The sequence below is a fragment of the Oncorhynchus kisutch genome, linkage group LG2 (genome assembly GCF_002021735.2).
Source record: "Oncorhynchus kisutch isolate 150728-3 linkage group LG2, Okis_V2, whole genome shotgun sequence".
NCBI classification, from domain to species: Eukaryota; Metazoa; Chordata; class Actinopteri; order Salmoniformes; family Salmonidae; genus Oncorhynchus; species Oncorhynchus kisutch.
In genome coordinates this window covers 39,312,151-39,338,204 of record NC_034175.2, presented here as the reverse complement: position 1 = coordinate 39,338,204, position 26,054 = coordinate 39,312,151, and the positions used below count along the sequence as shown (strand labels likewise).

General features: G+C 43.7%; 1 protein-coding gene across 3 annotated transcripts in view; it reads right to left on the bottom strand.

The window, feature by feature from the left end:
- Positions 1-26,054, bottom strand: part of LOC109865669 (3-hydroxyisobutyryl-CoA hydrolase, mitochondrial) — a 54,983-nt gene that overhangs the window by 4,840 nt on the left and 24,089 nt on the right. For all 3 annotated transcript variants that reach the window (XM_020454037.2, XM_031794030.1, XM_031794034.1), the window contains 4 exons: positions 22,461-22,539; positions 8,698-8,843; positions 8,212-8,298; positions 5,548-5,606 (listed from right to left, as the gene is read on the bottom strand). In XM_020454037.2, coding sequence (XP_020309626.1) covers positions 5,548-5,606; positions 8,212-8,298; positions 8,698-8,843; positions 22,461-22,539 — 371 coding nt within the window. The remainder of the gene's footprint in view (positions 1-5,547; positions 5,607-8,211; positions 8,299-8,697; positions 8,844-22,460; positions 22,540-26,054) is intronic.

Sequence of the window (26,054 nt, the reverse complement as noted above, 5' to 3'; positions counted from 1 at the left end):
GCCACTCGGGATCCCAAGTCGAGTGCTACAGCTGCACCATTGAGAGCATCTTGATTGGCTGAATCCAGGATTTCTATACCAGGTGGTGTCAGAAGAAGTCTGACAAAACTGTCGAAGACTCCAGCAACCCAAGCCAGAGTCTATGCTACCACACGGCAAGCAGGACCAGTGCACCTGGAACCAACAGGACCCTAGCCTGAACAGCTTCTAGCCACAAGACTGCTAAATAGCTAATCAAATGTCTACACGGATTACCTGCATTGACCCTTTTCTGCTCTAACACTTGCACTGACTCTATGCACACATACTGGACTGCACCCAAACACACTAACCACATGCGCTGCTGCTACTGTCTTATCTATCCTGTTGCCTCGTCACTTTACCTCTACCTATATATACACAAAAGTATATGGACACCCCTTGAAATTAGTGGATTCGGCCACTTCAGCAACACAATCAAGCACATAGCCATGCAATCTCCATCGACAAACATTGGCAGTAGAACGGCTTTACTGAAGAGCTCAGCGACGTTCAATGTGGCACTGTCATAGGATGCCACCTTTCCTACAAGTCAGTTTGTCAGATTTATGCCCTGCTAGAGATTCCCTGGTCAACTGTTAGTGCTGTTATTGTGAAGTGGAAAAGTCTAGGAGCAACAATGGCTCAGCCAGGAAGTAACAATCGTCTGTACTCGGTTGCAACACTCACTACAGGGTTCCAAACGGCCTCTGGAACAACGTCGTTACAAAACCTTTTTGTCGGGAGCTTGATGAAATAGGCTTGTGTGCGGCTGCTCAGCCATGGAAACCCAAGATCACCATGCTTTGAAATTGAAATGATAAACTTTCTCACTTTTGAGAAAATGGCCTTTGAATGTTTTGGTACCACTACTGGAGACCCATTCAGCATCGTTCACACCCTCTTAAGCTTTAGCCCCATATATTTAAGGGTTGATCTGAGCATTCTGTACTAACAGCAGCAGTCAAGCATCCAAGCTAACATGCTAGCTACTTCCATACACAAATGAGAGAACGGAAACGAAACCCAGCCCTTAACTTCTTGGATATAGGGGGCGCTCTTTTAATTTATGGATAAAAAAACGTGCCCGTTTTAAGCGCAATATTTTGTCACGAAAAGATGCTCGACTATGCATATAATTGACAGCTTTGGAAAGAAAACACTCTAACGTTTCCAAAACTGCAAAGATATTATCTGTGAGTGCCACAGAACTCATGCTACAGGCGAAACCAAGATGAAACTTCAACCAGGAAATGGGCAGAATTTTTGAGGCTCCATTGTCTCCTTATATGGCTGTGAATGCGCCGGGAATGAGCCTGCCCTTTCTATCGTTTCTCCAAGGTGTCTGCAGCATTGTGACGTATTTGTAGGCATATCATTGGAAGATTGTCCATAAGAGACTACATTTACCAGGGGTCCGCCCGGTGTCCTTTTTCTAAATTGGTGTGTAATCTACAAGCTGCACGCAGTCATCCAGTGATTGAGAGGAGAGAGGAGGCTTTCAACGAATGATATATTTTTATTTATTTATTTTATTTTACCTTTATTTAACCAGGTAGGCAAGTTGAGAACAAGTTCTCATTTACAATATCATGAAGAGATATGTGAAAAACACCTTGAGGATGGATTCTAAACAACGTTTACCATGTTTCAGTCGATATTATGGAGTTAATTTGGAAAAAAGTTCAGCGTTTTGATGACTGATTTTTCGTTTTTTTTTGGTAGCCAAACGTGACGCACCAAACGGAGCGATTTCTCCTAAACAAATAATCTTTCAGGAAAAACTGAGCATTTGCTATCTAACTGAGAGTCTCCTCATTGAAAACATCTGAAGTTCTTCAAAGGTAATGATTTTAGTTGAATGATTTTCTGGTTTTTGTGAAAATGTTGCCTGCTGATGCTAACGCTAAATGCTACGCTAGCTGCGCTAGCTGTTACACAAATGCTTGTTTTGCTATGGTTGAGAAGCATATTTTGAAAATCTGAGATGACAGTTATTAACAAAAGGCTAAGCTTGAGAGCTAGCATATTAATTTAATTTCATTTGCGATTTTCATGAATAGTTAACGTTGCGTTATGGTAATGAGCTTGAGGCTGTATTCACGATCCCGGATCCGGGATGGCTCGACGCAAGAAGTTAATGAATGACTAACCATCTGAATTCTTTAGCAATACAAGACCATCGTCTGACCATCGCTTAATGAGAGGTCTGGTTAGCAGATATCACGGAATTTGTTCAGGAAATGTGTCATTCTAATGCATTCACTGAACATTACTTGTCCAAGCAGAGCTGGTTAGGCTGTTATGTTATCCAGAGCGTTGGTTACTACAACTGTGGTGTCAGATTGTCCATTCTTAAATTCACAGTGTTTCGCTCTCGGAGCGTGCAGAGCGCACACTGGACGCTCTGGCCGACGAGTAGGGTTGATCCGAACGGTCTGACCTCACAACGGCAGTCAAGCACCGAAGCTAACTGGCTAACATTGGCTAGCTACTTCCAGACACAATGAGAGAACACCCCACTCTGACCATTTTACTCACCCTAGCAGAGCTAGTTAGGCTGTTTTCATGTTATCCAGAGTGTTGATGACTAACTGTGCTGCTGGCAACAATTTAATTACACTTTTTTGACAACGTTTACTGACACCGGTTATATTCAACGGGTGTGGAGCGTTCGTAAATTCATCAGTTATTCTGCGGTCTGGTACACTCAAACAAGAGTGCTCTGAAATCTGAGTAGATTGCCAGACTGAAATGATGAACGCACCCAAAATGGTTACTTGCGTAGTGGAGTCTTTTGTTAAGACATATAGATAGCTAGCTAGTTAAATAATGAACCAGAATCCCAATTCATTACGTTAGTACCCTGCATGAATCTACCGTTAGCTAACCAGCCAGGTTCAATGTTAGTTAGCTAACATTAGGCTTTAGCTAGCCAAGCAAATGGCTCTGAAATATGAATATTAAGATCATACACGTAACGTTAGCTAGCGAGCCAGCCAGCTAAAGTTAGCTAACTAACAGTACACTTTAACTTGAAATGAAACTACTTTGTCAAAATTAGAAATGTGTAATATCTGAAAACGTAACCGTACACATCATTCATGGATGGACGCGTCTCCAGTCAGATGCCATGTTTGCCCTTAGTTTGAAGATGCAATCTGGAGTTTGCGCCATCTACTTAGCTATCATACTCAAATTCCACTGATTTAAAAATGAGGTCCTCCAGAAAGTGGAGAGAAACACATATGCAGTTTTACTAAAGTATTTAAAAAATAAATAAACCGCATTAGAAAGGATTACCTAGACATACTGACCAGCTCAAATCGACAAAAGCGTGCTAATATGGCAGACCAATCCAAACTCATCTCTCGGCATGTCCAGCCCACTCATTATCTCAGCCAATCATGGCTAGCGTGAAGGTTGCTTACTTTTTCTGTGGCTAAACCAACTAGGCTCGTAATTTAACAATTTGATTCGTATTTACAGATGGCATACAAGTTTGTTAATAAGGCGCATGAAAGTTCACATGTTCGAAAGGGATTCTGCCAAAAAAAACACATTTTGATCAAAATAAAACAAAGTTATCGTGGCATCCTGTCCTTTGTTCTGTGGAAAAAAAACTGAAGGACAGGGGAGACTGAATGTCTACTTTTCTGCATAGCACCTATGATTTGTCTAACTCAAATAAATCTAAGAATTGAAGAATAACCTCAATTGCTAACAAACTGAATCAGGTGTGTTTGTCCAGGCCTACAACTAAAATGTGTGCTGTTGGGGGTACTCGGGGACTGGAGTAGGGAAAACACTGACCTAGCGTATGTTGGCACCTGAATGTGTTGGGGTCACTCTTTCATTTCATTATGTGCAAAATGTTTAAAGCTTTGCAACTACTCACTGAAAAAGCCATTTGATGAAATATGCACTTTCTTTGCACAAGACCAATGTTATAATACCTAGTGTGCAGGTGGGATTGACATCTACCAGGGCCTTAATTGTCTACAGTTAAACATCACATCAATCATCCTGAGAGACATTAGAAAGAGTATGTGTGTCAGTAAAACAGCAAACAGCCCAGGACAAGTGTAAAAAAGTCTACATTACACAACAGCGGTTCATAACAAACACATACGGTAGACAGGGCCAGTGATGATGATAAGTAAAAATGAAGGGTGTACTCGATAAGAGGGCATATAAATAGCGACTGGAGGCGATCTCTTTCTCAGCTCAAAAGGAAGCGCGCTCTCTCTCTCTCTGTGCTGCAGGCCCCCAACAGTGTTAGCAGTGCACCAATCAATGATGTATATAAACCCTGGATTGCTGATGCTATGTATTGGCCAATGAGAGGCTTTGAAGCCACCGGTCAGCCATACTGGTACTCCTCAGATGAAACAGTCCTCCATAGGAATTAATGGAATTCTACAGTATTTAAGTATTTGTTGTTGATGTGGGGAAAGTAACATTAGTACTTAAAAAAAAAGTATGCTTTAAGAAAATGTTATATTTTTGCATTTTATATTTTGACGTTTAGCTCACATAATTTACAATTATGCATTAAGGGGTCTGTAATAGAATACATTCGGTTAAAAAAAATGTGACATCAATAAATGCATTCCTCTAGCTTCCGAAATATTTTATTTTACAACGGTGGAGGAGTGCCAAGATGGAGGTGCTGTGGCTTCAAACCCCCCCCCCCCGTCAGTCAGTCATCTAGTGTATATATAAATCATTGGCACCAATGCTCAATGTAACAGAACCATTTGTTGTGCAGTGTGCTTTTGTTCTAGCCCAGTACTAAAACATCCGACACCAGTAATTATCAAGCCCTTGATTAGATTTACATAATTTAGAGCTGGGCTGGAACAAAAGCCGGCACACCCTGCGGGTACCTAGAACCAGGATTAAAGAACACTGGCGTCAAGCTACCACAGGACAACTAACAGAAAGCAGCGTTTAATGCTAATAACAGTTGGCCTACTGTGACTCAGGCTTATGTACTGCTCCAAGGGCTGTGGGTTACACCACGGCCCAATGTCTTCTAGGCCAGAGTGTGCCTCTGTCACACATGGGCACATATTGTAAATCACAGAGAAAAGTAATTAGTGCTAAGGAAATGTTCTGTAGCTGTTTGGTAAGGGAGGGAACGCAACCTGGCTTGCCAGTGTGTTATTACAATAAATATGGCTACGCTCTGTAACGGGGACATGCTTTCAAAGAGCTGGGTTTCATCTCGGTGTGTGTGTGTGTGTGTGTGTGTGAGCACACAAGCAGAGGTGCATAAGCAGGCGGTAAAACAAGGACAGCGTTGACAGGAATCATTCATCAGCGTGAAGACACTGGAGACGTCGCACACGTTTTTAATACAATCTGGGACTTTGTTCTCTCCAATACACTGTATTATAGCTAGCAAGTTAAAAGCTGCATACACTTCTCTGACCCTCACCCAACCCGTTTCTAAATTGTGTGGCTCATGGCTTCATCGGTTAGACCACCTAGGGGGGAAAAAAATGGAGGCTGTGGAGGACTTACTTATCAATCAAGTCTATGTGCTGCTCAAGGACAAATGGCTTCTCTGCATCCAGACTGCTCTGTGGACAGAATTCGTGGATGCTAATTAAACACATACATACACTTTCTCGTTTTCACATTCTTCCTCTTGGGAGTGTATTACAATGTTAAGGACTGGCAATGCAGATATTCCTGGCGTTTCCAATTAATTCCATTTACACTTTGGGAAATCGCAGGTCAGTTGGCACAACACTACGCCCCACATATTGTTGTGTTCAACTCCACCGGCTTAATGCAGGTCCAAGTTTATATTACCCCTGTATAAACCCACATAGGGGGCTATAAAAACCCTATTCCCGAACACACCAAACCAAGGCATAGACCAACGGTGCGTGAACACAGACACACACACACAGTAGATCCTACATAGACATGACTAACAACCCAATTAGTATGAAGCAGAACATTTACACCAAAAGCAATCAAATCAAATTTAATGGTCGCAAAATGCTTGTGTGCTTGGCTCCAACAGTGCAGTAATATCTAACAATAAACACGAATCTAAAGAAGTAAAAGGACGAGCATTGTCGGAGTGAGTGAGTATGTATGTATACAGTATATATGGGATGTATAAAAATTATGGACAGTATGCAGATGTAGAATGTGTAGTATCTCTGAAGAATACGTAGGATAGAATAGTACATGTACAGCATTAGTTAAATAGGATAGGCTATGACTAGAATACATTATTATACACATGAAGTGGGTAAAACAGTATGTAAACATTATTAAAGTGACCATTGTTCCAGTGGAGTGCGCTTCGATTGCTGGCGGTGCAGTTGCCGTACCAGGCGGTGATACAGACTGACAGGATGCTCTCAATGGTGCATCTGTAAAAATTAGCGAGGGTCACATTTGATTTTAGCCGCCCGAGGTTGAAGAGGTGCTGTTGCGCCTTCTTCACCACCCGGTCTGTGTGGGTGGACCATTTCAGTTTGTCAGTGATGTGTACGCAGAGGAACTTGAAGCTTTTCATCTTGTCCACTGTGGCCCCATTAATGTGGATGGGGGCGTGCTCCCTCTAATCTCTGCCGAAGACCACAATCAGCTCCTTCGTTTTGTTGATGTTGAGGGAGAGGTTATTTTCCTGGCACCACTCCGACATCGCCCTCCTCTCCTCCCTGTAAGCTCATTGTTGGTAATCAGGCTTACTTACCACTGTTGCGTCGTCTTGATGATTGAGTTGGAGACGAGCGTGGCCACGCAGTCATGGGTGAACAGGGAGTACCGGAGGGGGCTGATCACGCACATGTGGGTCCCCTGTGTTGAGGATCAGCTTTCTGGAGGTGTTGTTGCCTGACGGGGCCCTGGGGTTGGCCCGTCTGGAAGTCCAGGACCCAGTTGCACAGGGCGGGGTTCAGACCCAGGACCCTGAGCTTAATGATGAGCTTGTGGTGTTGGAAGTCTGAGCTGTGGTCTATGAACAGCATTCTTGCATAGGTATTCCTCTTGTTCAGATGGGTTAGGGCAGTGTGCAGTGTGATAGTGATTGTGTCATCCATGGCTCTATAGGGGCGGTATGCAAATTGCAGTGGGTATAGGGTGTCGGGTAAGGTGGAGGTGATATGATCCTTAACTAGCCTCTCAAAGCACTTCATGATGACAGTTACCTACACTTTCTTGGGTACAGGAACAATGGTGTACATATTGAAGCAAGTGGGGACAGCAGACTGGGATAGGGAGAGATTGAATATGTCCGTAAACACTCCAGCCAGCTGGTCTGCGCATGCTCCGTTGACATTGCTAGGGATGTCGTCTGGGCCGGCAGCCTTGCGAGGGTTAACACGCCAGGGAGAACGAGAGCTCACAGTCTTTGGAAGCAGTGATGGCCCGCGTCGGTGGCACTGTTTATTTTCCTTCTAAGCGGGTGAAGAAGGTGTTTAGCTTGTCTGGTAGCAAGACGGTGTCTGAGACGTGGCTGGTATTCCCTTTTTCATTCATGATTATCTGGAGTCCCTGCTACATACGTCTTGTGTCTGAGCCGTTGAATTGCGACTACACTTTGTCTCTGTACTAATGTTTTGTTTAACGTTACGGATGGCATAACTGGACTGTTTGTACTAAACCGTATTCCCAGTCACCGTGGGACCAGTTGCCGTGGTTGCCGTACACTTTCAGTTTGTGCGAATGCTGCAATCTATCCACGGTTTTTGTTTGGATAGGTTTTAAATCGTCAAGGTGGAAACAACATCTCCTATACACTTCCTGATGAACTCCGTCACCGTGTCAGTGAAAACATCAATGTTATTCTCAGAGGCAACCCGGAACATATCCCATTCTACGTAGTCAGAATCTTGAAGGATGGATTCTGATTGGTCAGACCAGCATTGAACAGACCTTACCACGGGTACTTCCTGTTTGAGTTTCTGCCTTTAGGAAGGGAGGAGCAGAATGGAGACGTGATCTGATTTGCTGAAGGGAGGGCCTTGTAGCCATCCCAGAAAGGAGAGTAGAAATGTTTTGATAGTTTTTGATGCGCGAGTATCGCAGGCAATGTGTTAGTAAAACTTTGGTAGTGTTTTCCTTAGATTTGCTTTATTATAATCCCCAGCTAAAATAAATGCAGCCTTCAGGATAAACAATATACTACAAAGTTGGTTAGGAGCCAGGAACCAGGCAACCTACCCGTTTCTGATACGAGTCCAACACTCTGGAGACATCTTCAATGGAGGGAGTTTTCAGGTCCACCAGCTCCTTCTCAAGGGCTGCAATCTGGGGAAAAAGAGGGAAGAGAATGATCCATCTTGATCTTGACCACACCACAAGACTTTACTTTGACTCATGATTCAAGACTTTCAAGATGATTTTCCCAGTGGGGGCTACAACTATTTGTATTACACACAGGTAAAATGTTGTTTTTGTATTCAGGAAATCTGACCCCTGCTGCTCTCCTGCATCCGATAAAGGTTGTAGTCCTACATGAACTCTAGTCCCTACTGATAATAGCCTCACACCAACAGTGTCATGGCAGCTATAAAAAGGAGCAGCCATTTTGTGCCAGGAGTTTGTTGGCACCTGCAGACATTGGCCATGGACCCACTGACTCAGCACCCGGTTCCCCACTAAAGCCCTGACCTCCCGCCCTCCGCCCAGCCCTTAGCCCAGCAGTACCTTTTGAGACTCCACAAAGTGACTGGCAACTCCTGCTCTCTGGACATCGCGTCCTTTGAGGCGGAATCCTGTCAGGGCCAGGAAGAGGCCCAGCTGGCCCTGTAGCCTTGGCAGGAAATAGCCGCCGCCCACATCAGGGAACAGTCCTGGCAAATCAAGACAAATCAAGTCATGGTGCTGTAAATTAGATTTAAAAAACAACAACAAAGCAGTGAAACATATCATATCACATCAGAGAGTGTAACGTTCTTTGCTTCACGGAAACATGGCTCAAGAGAGACACTATCGGAGTCGGTGCAGCCAGCCAAGTCCTTCTGTTCACCTGACTTAGAATTCCTCACAATCTAATGTCGACCGCATTATCTACCAGGAGAATTCTCCTCGATTATAATCACAGCCGTATAGATTCCCCCCCAAACACATACATTAATGGCCCTAAACAAACTTTATTTGAGTCTATGCAAACTGGAAACCACATATCCTAAGGCTGCATTCATTGTAGCTGGGGATTTTAACAAGGCTAATCTGAAAACAAGACTCCCTAAATTCTATCAGCATATCGATTGTGCAACCAGGGCTGGTAAAACCCTGGATCATTGTTATTCTAACTTCCGCGACACATATAAGGCCCTCCCCCGCCCTCCTTTCAGAAAAGCTGACCACGACTCCATTTTGTTGCTTCCAGTCTACAGGCAGAAACTAAAACAGGAAACTCCCGCGCTTAGGTCTGTTAAACGCTGGTCCGACCAATCTGATTCCACGCTTCAAGACTGCTTCGATCACGTGGATTGGGATATGTTTCGCATTGCGTCCAACATCAACATTGACGAATACGCTGATTCGGTGAGCAAGTTCATTAGAAAGTGCATTGGCGATGTCGTACCCATAGCAACTATTTAAAAAAATCCCAAACCAGAAACCGTGGATTGATGGCAGCAAAAGGGATTGATGGCAGGGTAAAAGGGCAAGGTGACCGGAAACATGACCAAATACAAACAGTGTAGCTATTCCCTCAGCAAGGCAATCAAACAAGCTAAGCGTCAGTATAGAGACAAAGTAGAGTCGCAATTCAACGGCTCAGACACAAGAGGTATGTGGCAGGGTCTACAGTCAATCACGGATTACAAAAAGAAAACCAGCCCCGTTGCGGACTAGGATGTCTTGCTTCCAGACAGACTAAATAACTTCTTTGCTCGCTTTGGGGACAATACAGTGCCACGGACACGGCCCACTACCAAAACCGGCGGACTCTCCTTCACTGCAGCAAACGCGAGTAAAACATTTAAACGTGTTAACCCTCGCAAAGCTGCAGGCCCAGACGGTATCCCCAGCCGCATCCTCAGAGCATGCGCAGACCAGCTGGCTGGTGTGTTTACGGACATATTCAATCAATCCTTATCCTAGGCTGCTGTCCCCTAATGCTTCAAGAGGGCCACCATTGTTCCTGTTCCCAAGAAAGCTAAGGTAACTGAGCTAAACGACTACCGCCCCGTAGCACTCACTTCCGTCATCATGAAGTGCTTTGAGAGACTAGTCAAGGACCATATCACCTCCACCCTACCTGACACCCTAGACCCACTCCAATTTGCTTACCGCCCCAATAGGTCCACAGATGACGCAATCGCAACCACACTGCACACTGCCCTAACCCATCTGGACAAGAGGAATACCTACGTGAGAATGCTGTTCATCGACTACAGCTCGGCATTTAACACCGTCGTACCCTCCAAACTCGTCATCAAGCTCGAGACCCTGGGTCTCGACCCCGCCCTGTGCAACTGGGTACTGGACTTCCTGACGGGCCGCCCCCAGGTGGTGAGAGTAGGCAACAACATTTCCACCCCGCTGATCCTCAACACTGGGGCTCCACAAGGGTGCATTCTGAGCCCTCTCCTGTACTCCCTGTTCACCCACAACTGCATGGCCATGCACGCCTCCAACTCAATCATCAAGTTTGCAGATGACACTACAGTGGTAGGCTTGATTACCAACAACGACGAGACAGCCTACAGGGAGGAGGTGAGGGCCCTCGGAGTGTGGTGTCAGGAAAATAACCTCACACTCAACGTCAACAAAACAAATGAGATGATCATGGACTTCAGGAAACAGCAGAGGGAGCACCTCCCTATCCAGATCGACGGGACAGTAGTGGAGAGGGTAGTAAGTTTTAAGTTCCTCGACGTACACATCTCGGACAAACTGAATTGGTCCACCCACACAGACAGCATTGTGAAGAAGTCACATCAGCGCCTCTTCAACCACAGGAGGCTGAAGAAATTCGGCTTGTCACCTAAAGCACTCACAAACTTTTACAGATGCACAATCGAATGCATCCTGTCGGGCTGTATCACCGCCTGGTACGGCAACTGCTCCGCCCAGAACCGTAAGGCTCTCCAGAGGGTAGTGAGGTCTGCACAACGCATCACCGGGGGCAAACTACCTGCCCTCCAGGACACCTACACCACCCGATGTCACAGGAAGGCCATAAAGATCATCAAGGACAACAACCACCCGAGCCACTGCCTGTTCACCCCGCTATCATCCAGAAGGCGAGGTCAGTACAGGTGCATCAAAGCAGTGACCGAGAGACTGAAAAACAGCTTCTATTTCAAGGCCATCAGACTGTTAAACAGCCACCACTAACATTGAGTGGCTGCTGCCAACATACTGACTCAACTCCAGCCACTTTAACAATGGACATGGATGTAAAAAATGTATCACTAGCCACTTTAAACAATGCCACTTTTTATAATGTTTACATACCCTACATTACTCATCTCATATGTATATACTGTACTCGATACCATCTACTGCATCTTCCCTATGATGTTCTTTATCATCACTCATTCATATATCTTTATGTACATTTTCTTTATCCCTTTACACTTGTGTGTATAAGGTAGCAGTTGTGGAATTGTTAGGTTAGATTACTCGTTGGTTACTACTGCATTGTCGGAACTAGAAGCACAAGCATTTCCCTACACTCGCATTAAAATCTGCTAACCATGTATATGTGACAAATAACATTTGATTTGATTATCTAGTTGGGAGAGTGGTTGGCAACATATGTTTCAGTCAATTATTGATTAACCCAATACAAATAGCAGGTGCAAATATGTTGCAATAAAAAAAAAATATATATATTTGTTGCAATAAAAATGAAATGTAATTGGTACACAACATTGGAAGCTCTGTCCCAATTTCTGGTAAATACAATAAATTGAAAGGGCAGTGTGGAACCTGTCAATCTAGTCACAGATCCTACACCCACAAGTGACAAAAGGGCCAGAGATTTCCTTCTCAGCGAGGTCCTGGGTCGTTGTTGTGAGGCCCAGAAAGACAACCGCCCAGTAATGAAAACGCTAGCAGACAAACTTCCCTTGACACAGATGGTGTCTACAATAGCGTCTCTCAGTTGAGCCACTTCAATACATGGACAGGCACCTGAAATCAAACTGGTGCTAGTTGGCCACCAGAACAAGAGACTCAAACAGGCCCTTGATTAGACAGCTTTCCAGAAATCTCTAATGGAGGCTCAATTGTGGTGAGGGGTAAAGCAGACGATGGGGAACAGTGACTGTTCAGATCCTTGCCATAATCTGCATGTTATTTAGGAGACATTTCAAGGATGTCTCAAATTGTAAAGGATTTGAGTATTCCGGTCTTAAACTATGCAACGCGGCAATCGTTTTTGACAGCAGAGCAGATATAAAGCGAGCTTGGTTTCTCCATGGCATGATGACACTAGTGGGAGAGGAAGAGAGCGAGAGAAAGTGAGTAGGGTCAGGGATTAGAATCTCTGACCTGATTCTGGACTGAAAATTTAATATTATAAATGCCAGATTATAAATCCTGTTGAAGCCTAAGGCAGGGAGGGTTAAAGACAAACACAATCTCTTAATCCTATAGCGGAGGGGGTTAAAGGTACTGGCGGTGGATGATGGGGGAGGGGACGTCCAAGTGAAATCCCAGATCGACAGCACATAAAGTGATGAGATTTTAATTGAGCTGGGCAAGTGTAGACCCGTGTAAAAAATTGGCTTCCGTTTCTGTTTGGCTCTTATTTCTGGTCCAAATGGATTAAGACTGTTCCATTATAAATGTTTCTCACAGGTTAAAACAAAATGACTGATTAATTTGTGCTTCTCTTCATTTCTGGTCAATGTGCAGAAAGACTAGTGAGACTACTTGCTCTATAGCACCCACTCTGCATGACACATTCAGAGAAGCACTAGCAGACATTGGATCTGAACATTTCTACTGAAAGTCTCAGACTGAGGAAGAAGTTAAGTTTGAAATGCTTCATGATGTGCCATTTCATCAAGTCCCGATCACACTTAAACCATGTTTGAAAGACACTTTCTTTGTGGGTGCAACTATTGTGTGAGGGAGCGGTAGAGGGTGTCTGAGATAAATTGTTAGTCTTTCCTTGTCACTGCTTTTGGGATAATTTGACAAGTGATTACGAAGACACCAGCCAAGTGAAGTGCAATGGTGGGATAAGTGCCTGGGCGCGGTTGCCTAAAACATCTTAATTTACATTTTTCCCCTCATCCATTCGCTTAAAGTTTACTTAACTTTTAGCTAAGTAGCTAGATAGCTATAGATCTAGCTAGCTGGTTGATGATTTCCTTTTGCAACCAGGGCAGAGTGATTACAAAGACACCAGCCACCCTTTCATTCAATGACTCATTTGAGATGATTGGCCTAGTAATATCCTCTTTTCTCACCACCACCCCCTGCCCCTTATCGCACCAGTGCAGTCCAAAAGTTTCCTTAACTTTAGGTCAGTTGCACAAAAATGAAGGTGAATTTACCCCCTTAAATTAAGAGAAAAAGTTAAGGGTGCCCATGAGGTCCCTTAAACCTTCTTATGGCTGCAGGGGCAGTATTGAGTAGCTTGGATGAATAAGGTGCCCAGAGGTGCCCAGAGTAAACGGCCTGCTCCTCAGTCCCAGTTGCTAATATATGCTAAATATTAGCACATTTGAATAGAAAACACTCTGAAGTTTCTAAAACTGTTTGAATGATGTCTAGGAGTATAACAGAACTCATATGACAGGCAAAAATCAGAAAAATCCAAACAGAGGAAGTGGGAAATCTGAGGTTTGAGATTTTTGAACTCAGCCCTATCGAAACACACAGTGGGATATGGTTTAAGTTGCACTTCCTAGGGCTTCCACTAGATGTCTACCGTCTTTAGAAACTTGAATGAGGCTTCTACTGTGATGTGGGGCCGGATGAGAGCTCTTTGAGTCAGTTGTCTGGCAGAGAGCCAGGTCCTGGTCACACGCATTTCACATGAGAGCGACCTGCGTTCCGAGGCTTTTCTCAGACAGTGGAATTCTCCGGTTGGAACGTTATTGAAGATTTATGATAAAAACATCCTAAAGATCGATTCTATGCTTAGTTTGAAATGTTTCTACGACCTATAATATAACTTTTTGTCTGACGTTCGGCTGGACCTGCACGAGCGTTTGGATTTGTGTACTAAACACACTAATAAAAGTAGCTACTTGGACATAAAGATCATCAAAAGGTTAGTGATTAATTTGATCTCTATTTGTGCTTTTTATGACTCCTATCTTTGGCTGGAAAAATGGCTGTGTTTTTCTGTGGCTTGGTGGTGACCTAACAATCGTTTGTGGTGCTTTCGCCGTAAAGCCTATTTTAAATCGGACCATGTGGTGGAATTAACAAGATTACATTTAAAACGGTATAAGATACATGTATGTTTGAGGAATTTTTATTATGAGATTTGTTGTTTTGAATTTGGCGCCCTGCACTTTCACTGGCTGTTGTCATATCGATCCTGTTAATGGGATTGAGGCCCTAAGAAGTTTTTAAGTGCTTCATTCAGTATTGATATGAATGTAAACAGCATTTTAGAAGGTGAATGTTGCTTTCCTCTGCCCTGGTTGCAAAAGGAAAACATCAACCATCAATCTAAATTAGCTTGAAAGAAGTGTTGTAGTACTCCAGTCCAGCACTCGGACTAGAGTCCCGATTTTCATGACTTGGACTCGACCATTGGTGACCGGGACTCACCTTTCCGTGACTTTTATTTGCATTTGGACTGAATAGGCTACTATGATAAGTCGAATATTAGCAGCATTGGGTGCACAGAGAGGCGAGGGTTCTGTTCTATAGCAGTGAGAAGGAAGCGCTCCACCGGCACACCGCCCACATTACCTGGTGAGCTGCGGCTAAGCGTGGAAAGACAGGCTCCACGCCGAACATATACAGTGGCAAGGAAAAGTATGTGAACCCTTTGGAATTACCTGGACTTCTGCATAAATTGGTCATAAAATGTTATCTGATCTTCATATTCACACAACAATAGACAAACACAGTCTGCTTAAACTAATAACACACAAACAATTATACGTTTTCATGTCTTTATTGAACACACCATGTAAACATTCACAGTGCAGGATGGGAAAAGTATGTGAACCCTTGGATTTAGTAGCTGGTTGACCCTCCTTTGGCAGCAATAACCTCAACCAAACGTTTTCTCTAGTTGCGGATCGGACCTGCACAACGGCCAGGAGGAATATTGGACCATTCCTCTTTACAAAACTGTTTCAATTCAGCAATATTCTTGGCATGTCTGGTATGAACTCAAATTTTGTGAGTGTTTTTTAGAGGGTAGGGCAGCTCTAACCAACACCTCCAATCTCAATGATTGTACTCCAGGTTAGCTGACTCCTGACACCAGAGAATCATTAGCCTAGGGGTTCACACTGTAGGCCAGTGGTTCCCAAACTGTGGGGTGTGCCCCGGGTCGACAAGGGGGGGCACAGGGTTCCACCCCCCCAAAATTATGTCAGTCATTGCATACCTTAGAGAGCTATTAATAATTTGTCAGAATTATCCAGCTCAACTAGCCCATGTCAGCTAATGTTTTTAGCTAGGTTTTTTTAGCCTATAGATTTTGTTGTAATGTTTGAGTCACTCAATTAGGCATGGCAAAATGTGTAGAATTGCAGGAAATAACCTTTAATCCTGCCAAGTTGTCTCTCTGCCAACAAGATGTGAACAGTTTGTGTCATGAACAGTGCTTGTGCCCATAGAAACAAATGTGTCGCACAGCAACATATTGGGATATTCCCCAATGCTGGAAGGGGGCCCTGAGTGAAAAGGTTGAGACACCCCTGATTTAGGCTACACATTGCACAAGCGACTCTTGCTTCCCCGTAATCACTAGTCACCAGCAGACCATTTTAGCTTTGCCCGGTAAAGAAACAAACTGATTTTCAAAATTTAAAACAATAGTATTGAGTTAAAAAGTAAAATAACAGTCTAGCTATTGGTCTCTCTCCCATTTAGTGTAGAAAAGTAGCATGTCTGAATTTGTCATCTCGCTCTACCCTCCCATTTTCCCCCTCCATCCCATACCCAGGTTCTGACCTGTGTCCATTTAGTTTTCACTCGGCAATAAAAAACCTACCTCCAAGTGGCGCAGCGCTCTAAGGCACTGCTTCACAATGCTTGAGGTGTCACTACAGACCCGGGTTCAATCCCGGGCTGTGTCGCAGCCGACTCCAGCTATTTGCCAAGCATCGTCCGGGTTAGGCAAGGGTTTGGCCGGCCGAGATGTCCTTGTCCCATCGCGCGCGCTCTAGCGAGCCGGGCGCATGCGGGTCAGGCGCATGCACGCGGTTGGCAGTTGTACAGTCTTTCCTCCGACACATTGGTGTGGCTGCCTTCCGGATTAAGCGAGCAGTTTGTCAAGAAGCAGTGCGGCTTGGCAGGGTCGTGTTTCGGAGGATGCATGGTTCGGCCTTCAGCTCTCCCGAGTCAATAGCTGGAGTGATGCGAGTTGCAGCGATGGGACAAGAATGTAACTACCAATTGGGGAGAAAAGGGGGTTAAAACTACACAAATATCAGTGGGTGATCACAAAAAGTAATTGCGCCTGTTACAATTATGCAAATAATAATCTGGTCCATTGGGCAACAGGAAGTTACTTCAATGCTCACGTGAAAATTTTCCCACAAGCCCGCCACTAGTTGTTGCTAGGGTGATTTCTTAGACAAAATCCGGACAATTTTTTTTTGCCGATGTAGCAACAGACGAGCCTCAAACAAGCAGTACGAACGAGCAAAAAAACAGCAGTAACCAAAATACCAACACCCCGAATAATTTGTTTTGCTTTCCAAAGTTTTTCAGCAGATGCTGCAGAGTGTGGCACAAAATAGAAAACACATTCCCGGAAGTCTCACGATGTTGTGTCTCTGGGTTTAGAAACTCTGTGCCTTTACCTAAGGAAAATGTTTGAGGGGCTCTATGCAATGCCCTTAGGTAAGGGTTCCCTTCAGGGAAATCCCTAAAGGCCTTGTTCTTAAAGTTCCTTTCACTAGAACATCAAAGAAAAACCTTCCAAGCGGATGGAAGCAGTGTTGGCCTACCATTGGCGTTAGCATTCAAATGCAAGAGAAAGTGTCCAAAAAAAAATGAATTCAGTTCTGAGAATTTAAACTTGAGCTGTAGCTTTAAACTTTGGCCCTGCCACTGTAGAGGTAGGGGCTGAAGTGAAGAGAAATGCATTGCAGCTTGTGGCTCTGGGCCAGAGAAGTGTGACCAAGCAGCAGGGTAGAAAGCCAGGCAGCCCAAAAGAGGATTAGTCCCTCAGTTCTAGATAAAGTCTAGATAACACCGCCCGAGAAGCTGTCTCTGCTAATAGCTGGTCTGTACTGTCTAGTCACGCACGCACGGGTCTCAGTATGTGCAATAATGATTATCCTGATTGTTATTTTTCCTCTGCTGTCTTGCAAGTCCCGGGGCACATGCCATGTGTTCAAAAACGACAGAATATGTAGTGTTTTTCTTCTATGAAAAACGTAAGGCTTTACTTCAGGGGTAGCCTATCGGGAAAACAATGAGACCCTTGGAACCACTCCATTACTTTCGAATTCAGAGTCGTAACTGACAATGACTGCTCCATCTCTAAGAAAAAGATAGACAAACTGATCGACCTCGACGCACGCGCGCACACACACAGCGAGAGATCAGAGAACTTCCAGAGACCCATTTCCAGTGGGAGACAGCCTCTCTGCAGTGAAGGACACCACACAGCTCAGGTGGAGCACAGTCAGGAAAGTAATCATTGAGACAGCTCAACCAGCACACGGACATGTCCTTTAGTGTTGTGTACGTGTGTGCGCAAGAGAGAGACCGTTAACTGTGTGTGTGTGTGTGTGTGTGTGTGTGTGTGTGTGAGAGAGAGAGAGAGAGACAGGGACAGAGAGGGAGAAAGAGAGCGTATGCAAGTGTCCTTGAAAAAGAGGATGTGTTTGGGTGTAGTAGGGTTGGGCGATGTCAACCTTTGTCCTCCGCTAAAACGACAGCTGGGCTATAAAACGAAATTGAATGCAACTGAATGAATCACAAAAGATAATGTTGTTGAAAAACTGGGCAGAAGCTAAGTGAAGGCAATGGCAAACCTTTTATAATTTTCCTTTCTGTTGGAACAATGACTGATGAGTAACGGGCTGTGTTACCATAGCGAGCTAGATGATAGGCCTACATTATGGGTTGAACAGTCTTCTAATCTCTTGTGGACTGATTCTCATGGACAGATGAAACGTTGAGAATCTGTCAAGGCTCAAGTAGAATTATGTGATTACGAATCACTGAGCTATAATAGGTTACGAGCAGCAGTGGTTCCTGGTTTTCGCCGTTGATTATTTGGAGGAATCAGGCTTGGGTGAAGGCAATGCTTAAAATGGTACAGTGATTTTGAAGGTTGTGTGTGGAGGATAGGCAGTTTCCACTACACTCCACAGCCACAAAATCAAAAATTCCAGATTTTTGTTGTTGTTGTTTGGCCATGATAAACATAGGTGAAGGGAGGGGGGTTGGGACGAGAGATTCCGTTTGCGAGGGAGGAGACCTCGCTCCCTTCCTTTGCACAAAAGGTCATCACAAAGGTTATCGGCCATTTGGTTTCAACCTTGCATGGAGGGATTTCCCCCGGCGCGCGTAGATCATTTGTTTGATTAAACTTGTCATTAGACTTTTTTATAGGCTATTGATATCGTCTGTTCTTTCTCATTAATTAGTCCTCTGGCTACCTTATGTTTCTAGGCTACTCAAAAAAAAACGACATTCATTCATTGTTTGATCTGGAGAAAGCCATGAATAAAGTGTATCCTTAAGTCATATTCATGGAGAGTAGGAAGTAAGTGCAGTCAAAAACGTGATTTCCCCCGATGTTTTATATGTTTTCTTATACACTATGAGGTTGGAATAATACTATGACAATTTGAAAATGATGTTGACCCTTTAGGGTAACAGCGGTTTGAAAATAATTAATAGAACAATAAGAAAGTAAACCTCTGGCAATAAACGACACACTGACATCACGTACAGATGCGTGCGACTCTTGGTGGCAGTAAGAAAACACTGACATCCGCGACAGTAAGAAATCCATTGCCATCTGAAGCCCATTCAACATGGACTTTTTTTTATTACATTAAAACCTCTTGAAGCTAGGGGGCACTATTTTTATGTTTGGAAAAATAATGTTCCCAAAGTAAACGACCTATTTCTCAGGACCAGATGCTAGAATATGCATATAATTGACAGCTTAGGATGGAAAACACTCTAAAGTTTCCAAAACTGTAAAAATATTGTCTGTGAGTATAACAGAACTGAGTTTGCACGCGAAACCCTGAGAAAAATCCAATCAGGAAATTACTCTTATTTTGAAACCCCTGTGTTCCTATGCATCCCTATTGACCATTGAAAGGGATATCAACCAGATTCCTTTTTCTATGGCTTCCCTAAGGTGTCTATGGCCTTTATTTTGAAGAATGAGCGTGAACGACCACATTACGTAAGTGGTCAGGTGGGGGCTCTCAGAGTGATTTTTGCGCAAAAGAGAGAGGCGGCCATTGTTCCTCCTGGTCCTAGTGAAAAGCCAACTGTCCCGGTTGATATATTATCGAATAGATATTTGGAAAAACACCTTGAGGATTGATTATAAAAAACGTTTGCCATGTTTCTGTCGACATTATGGATATAATTTGGAATTTTTATCTGCATTGTGGTGACCGCTATTTCTGGTGGATTCCTGGGCGGAACCAAACTAACGGAGGTATTTGGATATAAAATATATCTTTATGGAACAAAAGGAACATTTGCTGTCTAACTGGGAGTCTCGTGAGTGAAAACATCCGAAGATCATAAAAGGTAAATGGTTAATTTGATTGCCTTTCTGATTTTCATGACCAAGCTTCCTGATGCTAAGTGAACATAATGCTATGCTAGGCTATCGATAAACTTATGCAAACACTTGTATTGCTTTCGCTGTAAAGCATAATTTCTAAATCTGAGACGACAGGGTGATTAACAAAAGGCTAAGCTGTGTTTCGCTATATTTCACTTGTGATTCCATGAATATGAATATTTTCTAGTAATATTTTTTGACTGTTGCGCTATGCTATTCAGCGGTTGCTGATGACAAATATACCGGATCCGGGATGGGTAGTTCTAAGTTAAACTAAATCACTTTTTGGGGGGGGGATCCTCATACACTTACAATGATGTTCTGATTCTTGATTTAACAGTCGCTGAGATATTGGTTGTGATCTCAGCAACAAAAAAAATGCTATAGCAAAAGCTAGCCAAAGAGCCATTTTACTGGTGTAAAGTGCTCTTTAAGCATAACACAGTTGATTTTAGATAACGACACAAATATTACGCAGGATATTCATAAGAGCCTTCAAATTCAATTATGATCCAAAAGTAATGTGAAATGCACTCCTAAGAAAAGTGTAAATCAAGGCTTTTTTTTTGCTGGCGTTCTTTAAAGAACTCCACCTTGTTCTGCAACCAACTTGCACGCATCGTCCTTGTGCGACAAACAGAAAGGGGTCTATAATAGCTCATTTTCCATTTTTCCCTCCCCACTCAGACCACTCAGACAGTCCAAGCTAAGTTCTTGCTTGAGAAATTGCTCTTTTAGACTATTTGAATTGAAAACAATCATATTAAGGTACTTAACTGTTACCCAGAAATGATTTGATTTTGAGATCAAAACGGCTGCATTGGCGTCCATTTTATATATATATATATATATATATATATATATATATATATAAAAAGTTTAGGCTATAGCCAAATGCCCATGCACTGACAGAGAGAGAATTTTTTTTTTTGTGACTGGACATTTTGCGCTGCTTGGGTGGAATTCTCCACTCTGTCTGGCCTACATTCCCCTCTTTGCGTTCTGTAGGCTATATGACATATTTATTGAAATAGGCTCCAGTAAATAGGAATAGGCAAATTACACTGAATGTCACTTGTGTGCTGCTCTGCTGTGCGCTGCGAGACTCGAGTTCAAATAGGCTAAACCATCGTCTTGTCACGTCAAGATGTTGTTAGCATCGACGCCGGCTGTCAATCCCCGTCGACAGACAATGCTATTGTAATATCGCCCCAACCTTGGAGGTGATTGATAAAGACCGAGCACACACCATCCTTCAGAATAATTATTGACAATATACAAACGGTCACAGTCCAAAACATAAAGACATTTCAATTTGATTCAGGAACATGCGCTGGGTTCAATATATGGCCCTCAAAAAGTTTGAGAAGATTATTTAGAGATTTTGGGACAAATGCCCTATAGCATGTGTAGACAGAGTTACAAAAAGAAACAAACAATTCCAACTTGCTTGCATGGAGTGGACATCCACCAGAACTAACTTAATTGCTGTGAGAAACCCTGAGATAAGACTAGCCAACGTAAGAGGGGAGGCTCATTAACCATAGAAGAAGAGTACCATTTCAGACATTATGCATCTCTATGGCCTATTACTACAGCATCGATATACAAGATGACCCCTTTCACGGCAAACCACACTGATAATTACAGGCTAGTACAAAACCTGCCAAAAACACAGCAAAGCATCTGGATCGATTCAGAACATGTCCTCCATCGATGACTGTGCTGTTCATCTTTGTACAGTATAAGAGAGCCACTATGGCATCAGCCAGTATGGTGTGATTAGTAAAGAAAATCATCAAAACATAACAGACAGGCCACGTGACGAGCATTCCTTCCTTCCATCGCAAGTAGTACCCACTAGGTGATAATCTGCATACCCTCTTTCACACTGCATAACTTTATATTGTCAGTTTCCACATAAAACAGTATTTTCCTATGGTTCCCAAGGTCCCCATAAACACTTAAAATAATAAGTCTGATATAGCCAAATCAATTTGTGCACTTAGGTTTATATTCAGACTTTAGATACGGATACTTACTGTAGTTTGAGAAAATAAGACAGATTTTGACCTCAGAGTTAAACAGGTAACAAGCTATTGCGTAATTAGCTAGGTGTTAAGATTTTTTTTACTGCTAATTACTTTGTCACTTGACAAAGAAAATCCGCACACACTAGGAGCTCAGATGCAATCATTTAAAAGTGATAACCTAATTACCAACTAATTACTTGTGTGACCATATAACTGAGGAAATATACTGCTTGGTGGTATGAGATGGTCAAATAATTTTCTCATGTTTACATAACTGCACTGAAACAGCTACAGAAAAGCCTGTTGGCCTGTTCATATCTGGCTGATGATGATGATGATGATGATGATGCTCTTCTTGCAATGCTTAAGTCTGCATGGCCCATTTATTATTAATGCACTGGAGCGACTGTGCAAAGCAAGGCAACACACTCGCAATAACATGAGCCTAACATGGACCTCGGGGGAAGAAAGGGGAGGATGCCTGTGCATCGTCTTACCGATTGCCGTCTCCGGCATGGCGAACAGAGTCTTCTCAGTGGCCACCCGAAACCGTCCATGGACCGAGAGGCCCACACCCTGAAAAGCAGAGAGAGAGTGAGAGTGTTAGAGTGAGAAAGAGAGGGGAAGATAATGAGAGAGGGCATATAAATTAGAGAACTAGAGACAGAGTGAGGCAAGAAAGAGGGAAAGTGAATAGATGAGACAAAGAGAAGATGAGAATGATGAGAGCAAGAGAAAGAAAGATTAAGTGAGGGACATCTAACAATTTATCTATGGATATGAGTGATGTGATTGACAGAGAGGTAGGTAACAGATTGGAAATGTAGATGGAGGTAGAGGCCAGGCTATGCCCTTTGATCTTCTGTGTGTGTGCGTGTGTGTGTGTGTAATGAGCCTCCTAGAGCACTATTGAATAGAATGGCGCTGGAGGGGATGGCTGTAGTTTAAGGGCTACAAACAAACTGTGCTATTTTGTGTGTTTGTAACTTATTTTGTACATAATGTTGCTCAAACTGGACAAATATGTTTTTCTTTAATGAATTTGACGGGAAAGGATATACTGCTTCTTTGAGACCAGGCCCAAATCCCCGTCATTCGCGTTAAGATGAAAATACAGGGGGGGGGGATGCCTTGTGAATGGGTAACCCGCCCCTACCATCAGTTCTATTGGCCAACGTGCAATCACTGGAGAATAAACTGGATTATCTCCATTCGAGACTATCCTACCAACAGAACATTAAAAACTGTAATATCTTATGTTTCACCGAGTCATGGCTGAGGACGACACGGAAAATATACAGTTGGCTGGGTTTTCCATGCATTGGCAGGACAGAACAGCTAGGTCTGGTAAAACGAGGGGTGGGGGTGTGTGTCTATTTGTCAATTAGAGCTGGTGCGCAAGCTCTAATATTAAAGAAGTCTCAAGGTATTGCTCACCTGAGGTAAAGTAACTCATGATAAGCTGTAGACCATACTATCTATATTTTTCGTAGCCGCCTATTTACCACCACAAACGATGCTGGCACTAAGATCGCACTCAACGAGCAGTATTAGGCCATAAGCAAACAAGAAAATGCTCATCCAGAAGTGGTGCTCCTAGTGGCCAGGGAATATAATGCAGGCAAACTTAAATCCGTTTTACCTCAATGCAACCAGAGGGGGAAAAAAACAACCTCTAGGCGAGACGCTGACCATAATTCTATCCTCCCAACTCCCGCTTAGAAGCAAAAACTTAAGCAGGAAATACCAGTGACGCGCTCAATACGGAAGTGGTCAGATGACGCGGATGCTACGCTACAGGACTGTTTTGCTAGCACAGACTGGAATATGTTCCGGGATTCATCCAATGGCAAATCCAAATATGACACAATTTCAATCGCACTCCACACTGCCCTTTCCCACCTGGACAAAAGGAACACCTCATCACTAAGCTAAGGACCCTGGGACTAAACACCTCCCTCTGCAACTGGATCCTGGACTTCCTGACGGGCCGCCCCAGGTGGTAAGGTTAGACAACACATCTGCCACATTGATCCTTAACACGGGGGCTCCTCAGGGGTGCGTGCTTAGTCCCCTCCTGTACTCCCTGTTCACCCATGACTGCGTGGCCAAGCACAACTCCAACTCCATCATTAAGTTTGCTGATGACGCAACAGTGGTAGGCATGACCACCGACAACGATGAGACAGCCTTTTGGGAGGAGGTCAGAGAACTGGCAGTGTGGTGCCAGGACAACAAACCTCTCCCTCAATGTGAGCAAGACAAAAGGAGATGATCGTGGACTACAGGAAAAGGAGGGCCGAACACGCCCCCCATTCACATCGACGTGGCTGCAGTGGAGCGGGCGGAGAGTTTCAAGTTCCTTGGTGTACACCTCAACAGACTATCATGTTCCAAACACACCAAGACAGTCATGAAGAGGGCACAACACCTTTTCCCCCTCAGGAGACTGAAAAGATTTGGCATGGGTCCTCAAAAAGTTCTACAGCTGCACCATCGAGAGCATCACCGCCTGGTATGACAACTGCTCGGCGCTACAGATGGTAGTGCGTACGGCCCAGTACATCACTGGGGCCAAGATTCCTGCCATCCAGGACCTATATAAGAATAATAGCGAAGACATCAAAACCCTGGATGGTTCCGACCTAGAATATGTGGACGTCTATAAGTACCTAGGTGTCTGGCTAGACTGCAAACTCTCCTTCCAGACTCATATCAAACATCTCCAATCGAAAATCAAATCAAGAGTCGGCTTTCTATTCCGCAACAAAGCCTCCTTCACTCAAGCCGCCAAGCTTACCCTAGTAAAACTGACTATCCTACCGATCCTCGACTTCGGCGATGTCATCTACAAAATGGCTTCCAACACTCTACTCAGCAAACTGGATGCAGTCTATCACAGTGCCATCCGTTTTGTCACTAAAGCACCTTATACTACCCACCACTGCGACTTGTATGCTCTAGTCGGCTGGCCCTCGCTACATATTCGTCGCCAGACCCACTGGCTCCAGGTCATCTACAAGTCTATGCTAGGTAAAGCTCCGCCTTATCTCAGCTCACTGGTCACGATGGCAACACCCATCCGTAGCACGCGCTCCAGCAGGTGTATCTCACTGATCATCCCTAAAGCCAACACCTCATTTGGCCGCCTTTCGTTCCAGTACTCTGCTGCCTGTGACTGGAACGAATTGCAAAAATCGCTGAAGTTGGAGACTTTTATCTCCCTCACCAACTTCAAACATCAGCTATCTGAGCAGCTAACCGATCGCTGCAGCTGTACATAGTCTATTGGTAAATAGCCCACCCTTTTCACCTACCTCATCCCCGTACTGTTTTTATTTATTTACTTTTCTGCTCTTCTGCACACCAATATCTCTACCTGTACATGACCATCTGATCTTTTATCACTCCAGTGTTAATCTGCAAAATTGTAATTATTTGCCTACCTCCTCATGCCTTTTGCACACATTGTATATAGACCCCCCCTTCGTTTTCTACTGTGTTATTGACTTGTTAATTGTTTACTCCATGTGTAACTCTTTGTTGTATGCTCACACTGCTATGCTTTATCTTGGCCAGGTCGCAGATGCAAATGAGAACTTGTTCTCAACTAGCCTACCTGGTTAAATAAAGGTGAAATAAAAAATAAAAATAAAAAAACATATGGAATCATGTAGGAACTAAAAAAAAAGTTGTGTCCTGACATGGTAGGGGTGGTATACAGAAGGTAGGCCTATTTGGTAAAAGACCAAGTCTTGGCAAATGGCAAAACAGCTCAAACAAACAAAGAGAAACGACAGTTTATCATTACTTTAAGAAATGAAGATCAGTCAATCCGGAACGTTGCAATTACTTCAAGTGCAGTCACAAAATCCATCAAACGCTATGATGAAACTGGCTCTCATGAGGACCGCCACAGGAAAGGAAGACCCAGAGTTACCTCTGCTGCAGAGGATAAGTTCATTAGAGCTACCAGCCTCAGAAATTGCAGACCAAATAAATGCTTCACAGAGTTCAAGTAACAGACACATCTCAACATCAACTGTTCAGAGGAGACAGCATGAATCAGGGCTTCATGGTCTTATTGCTGC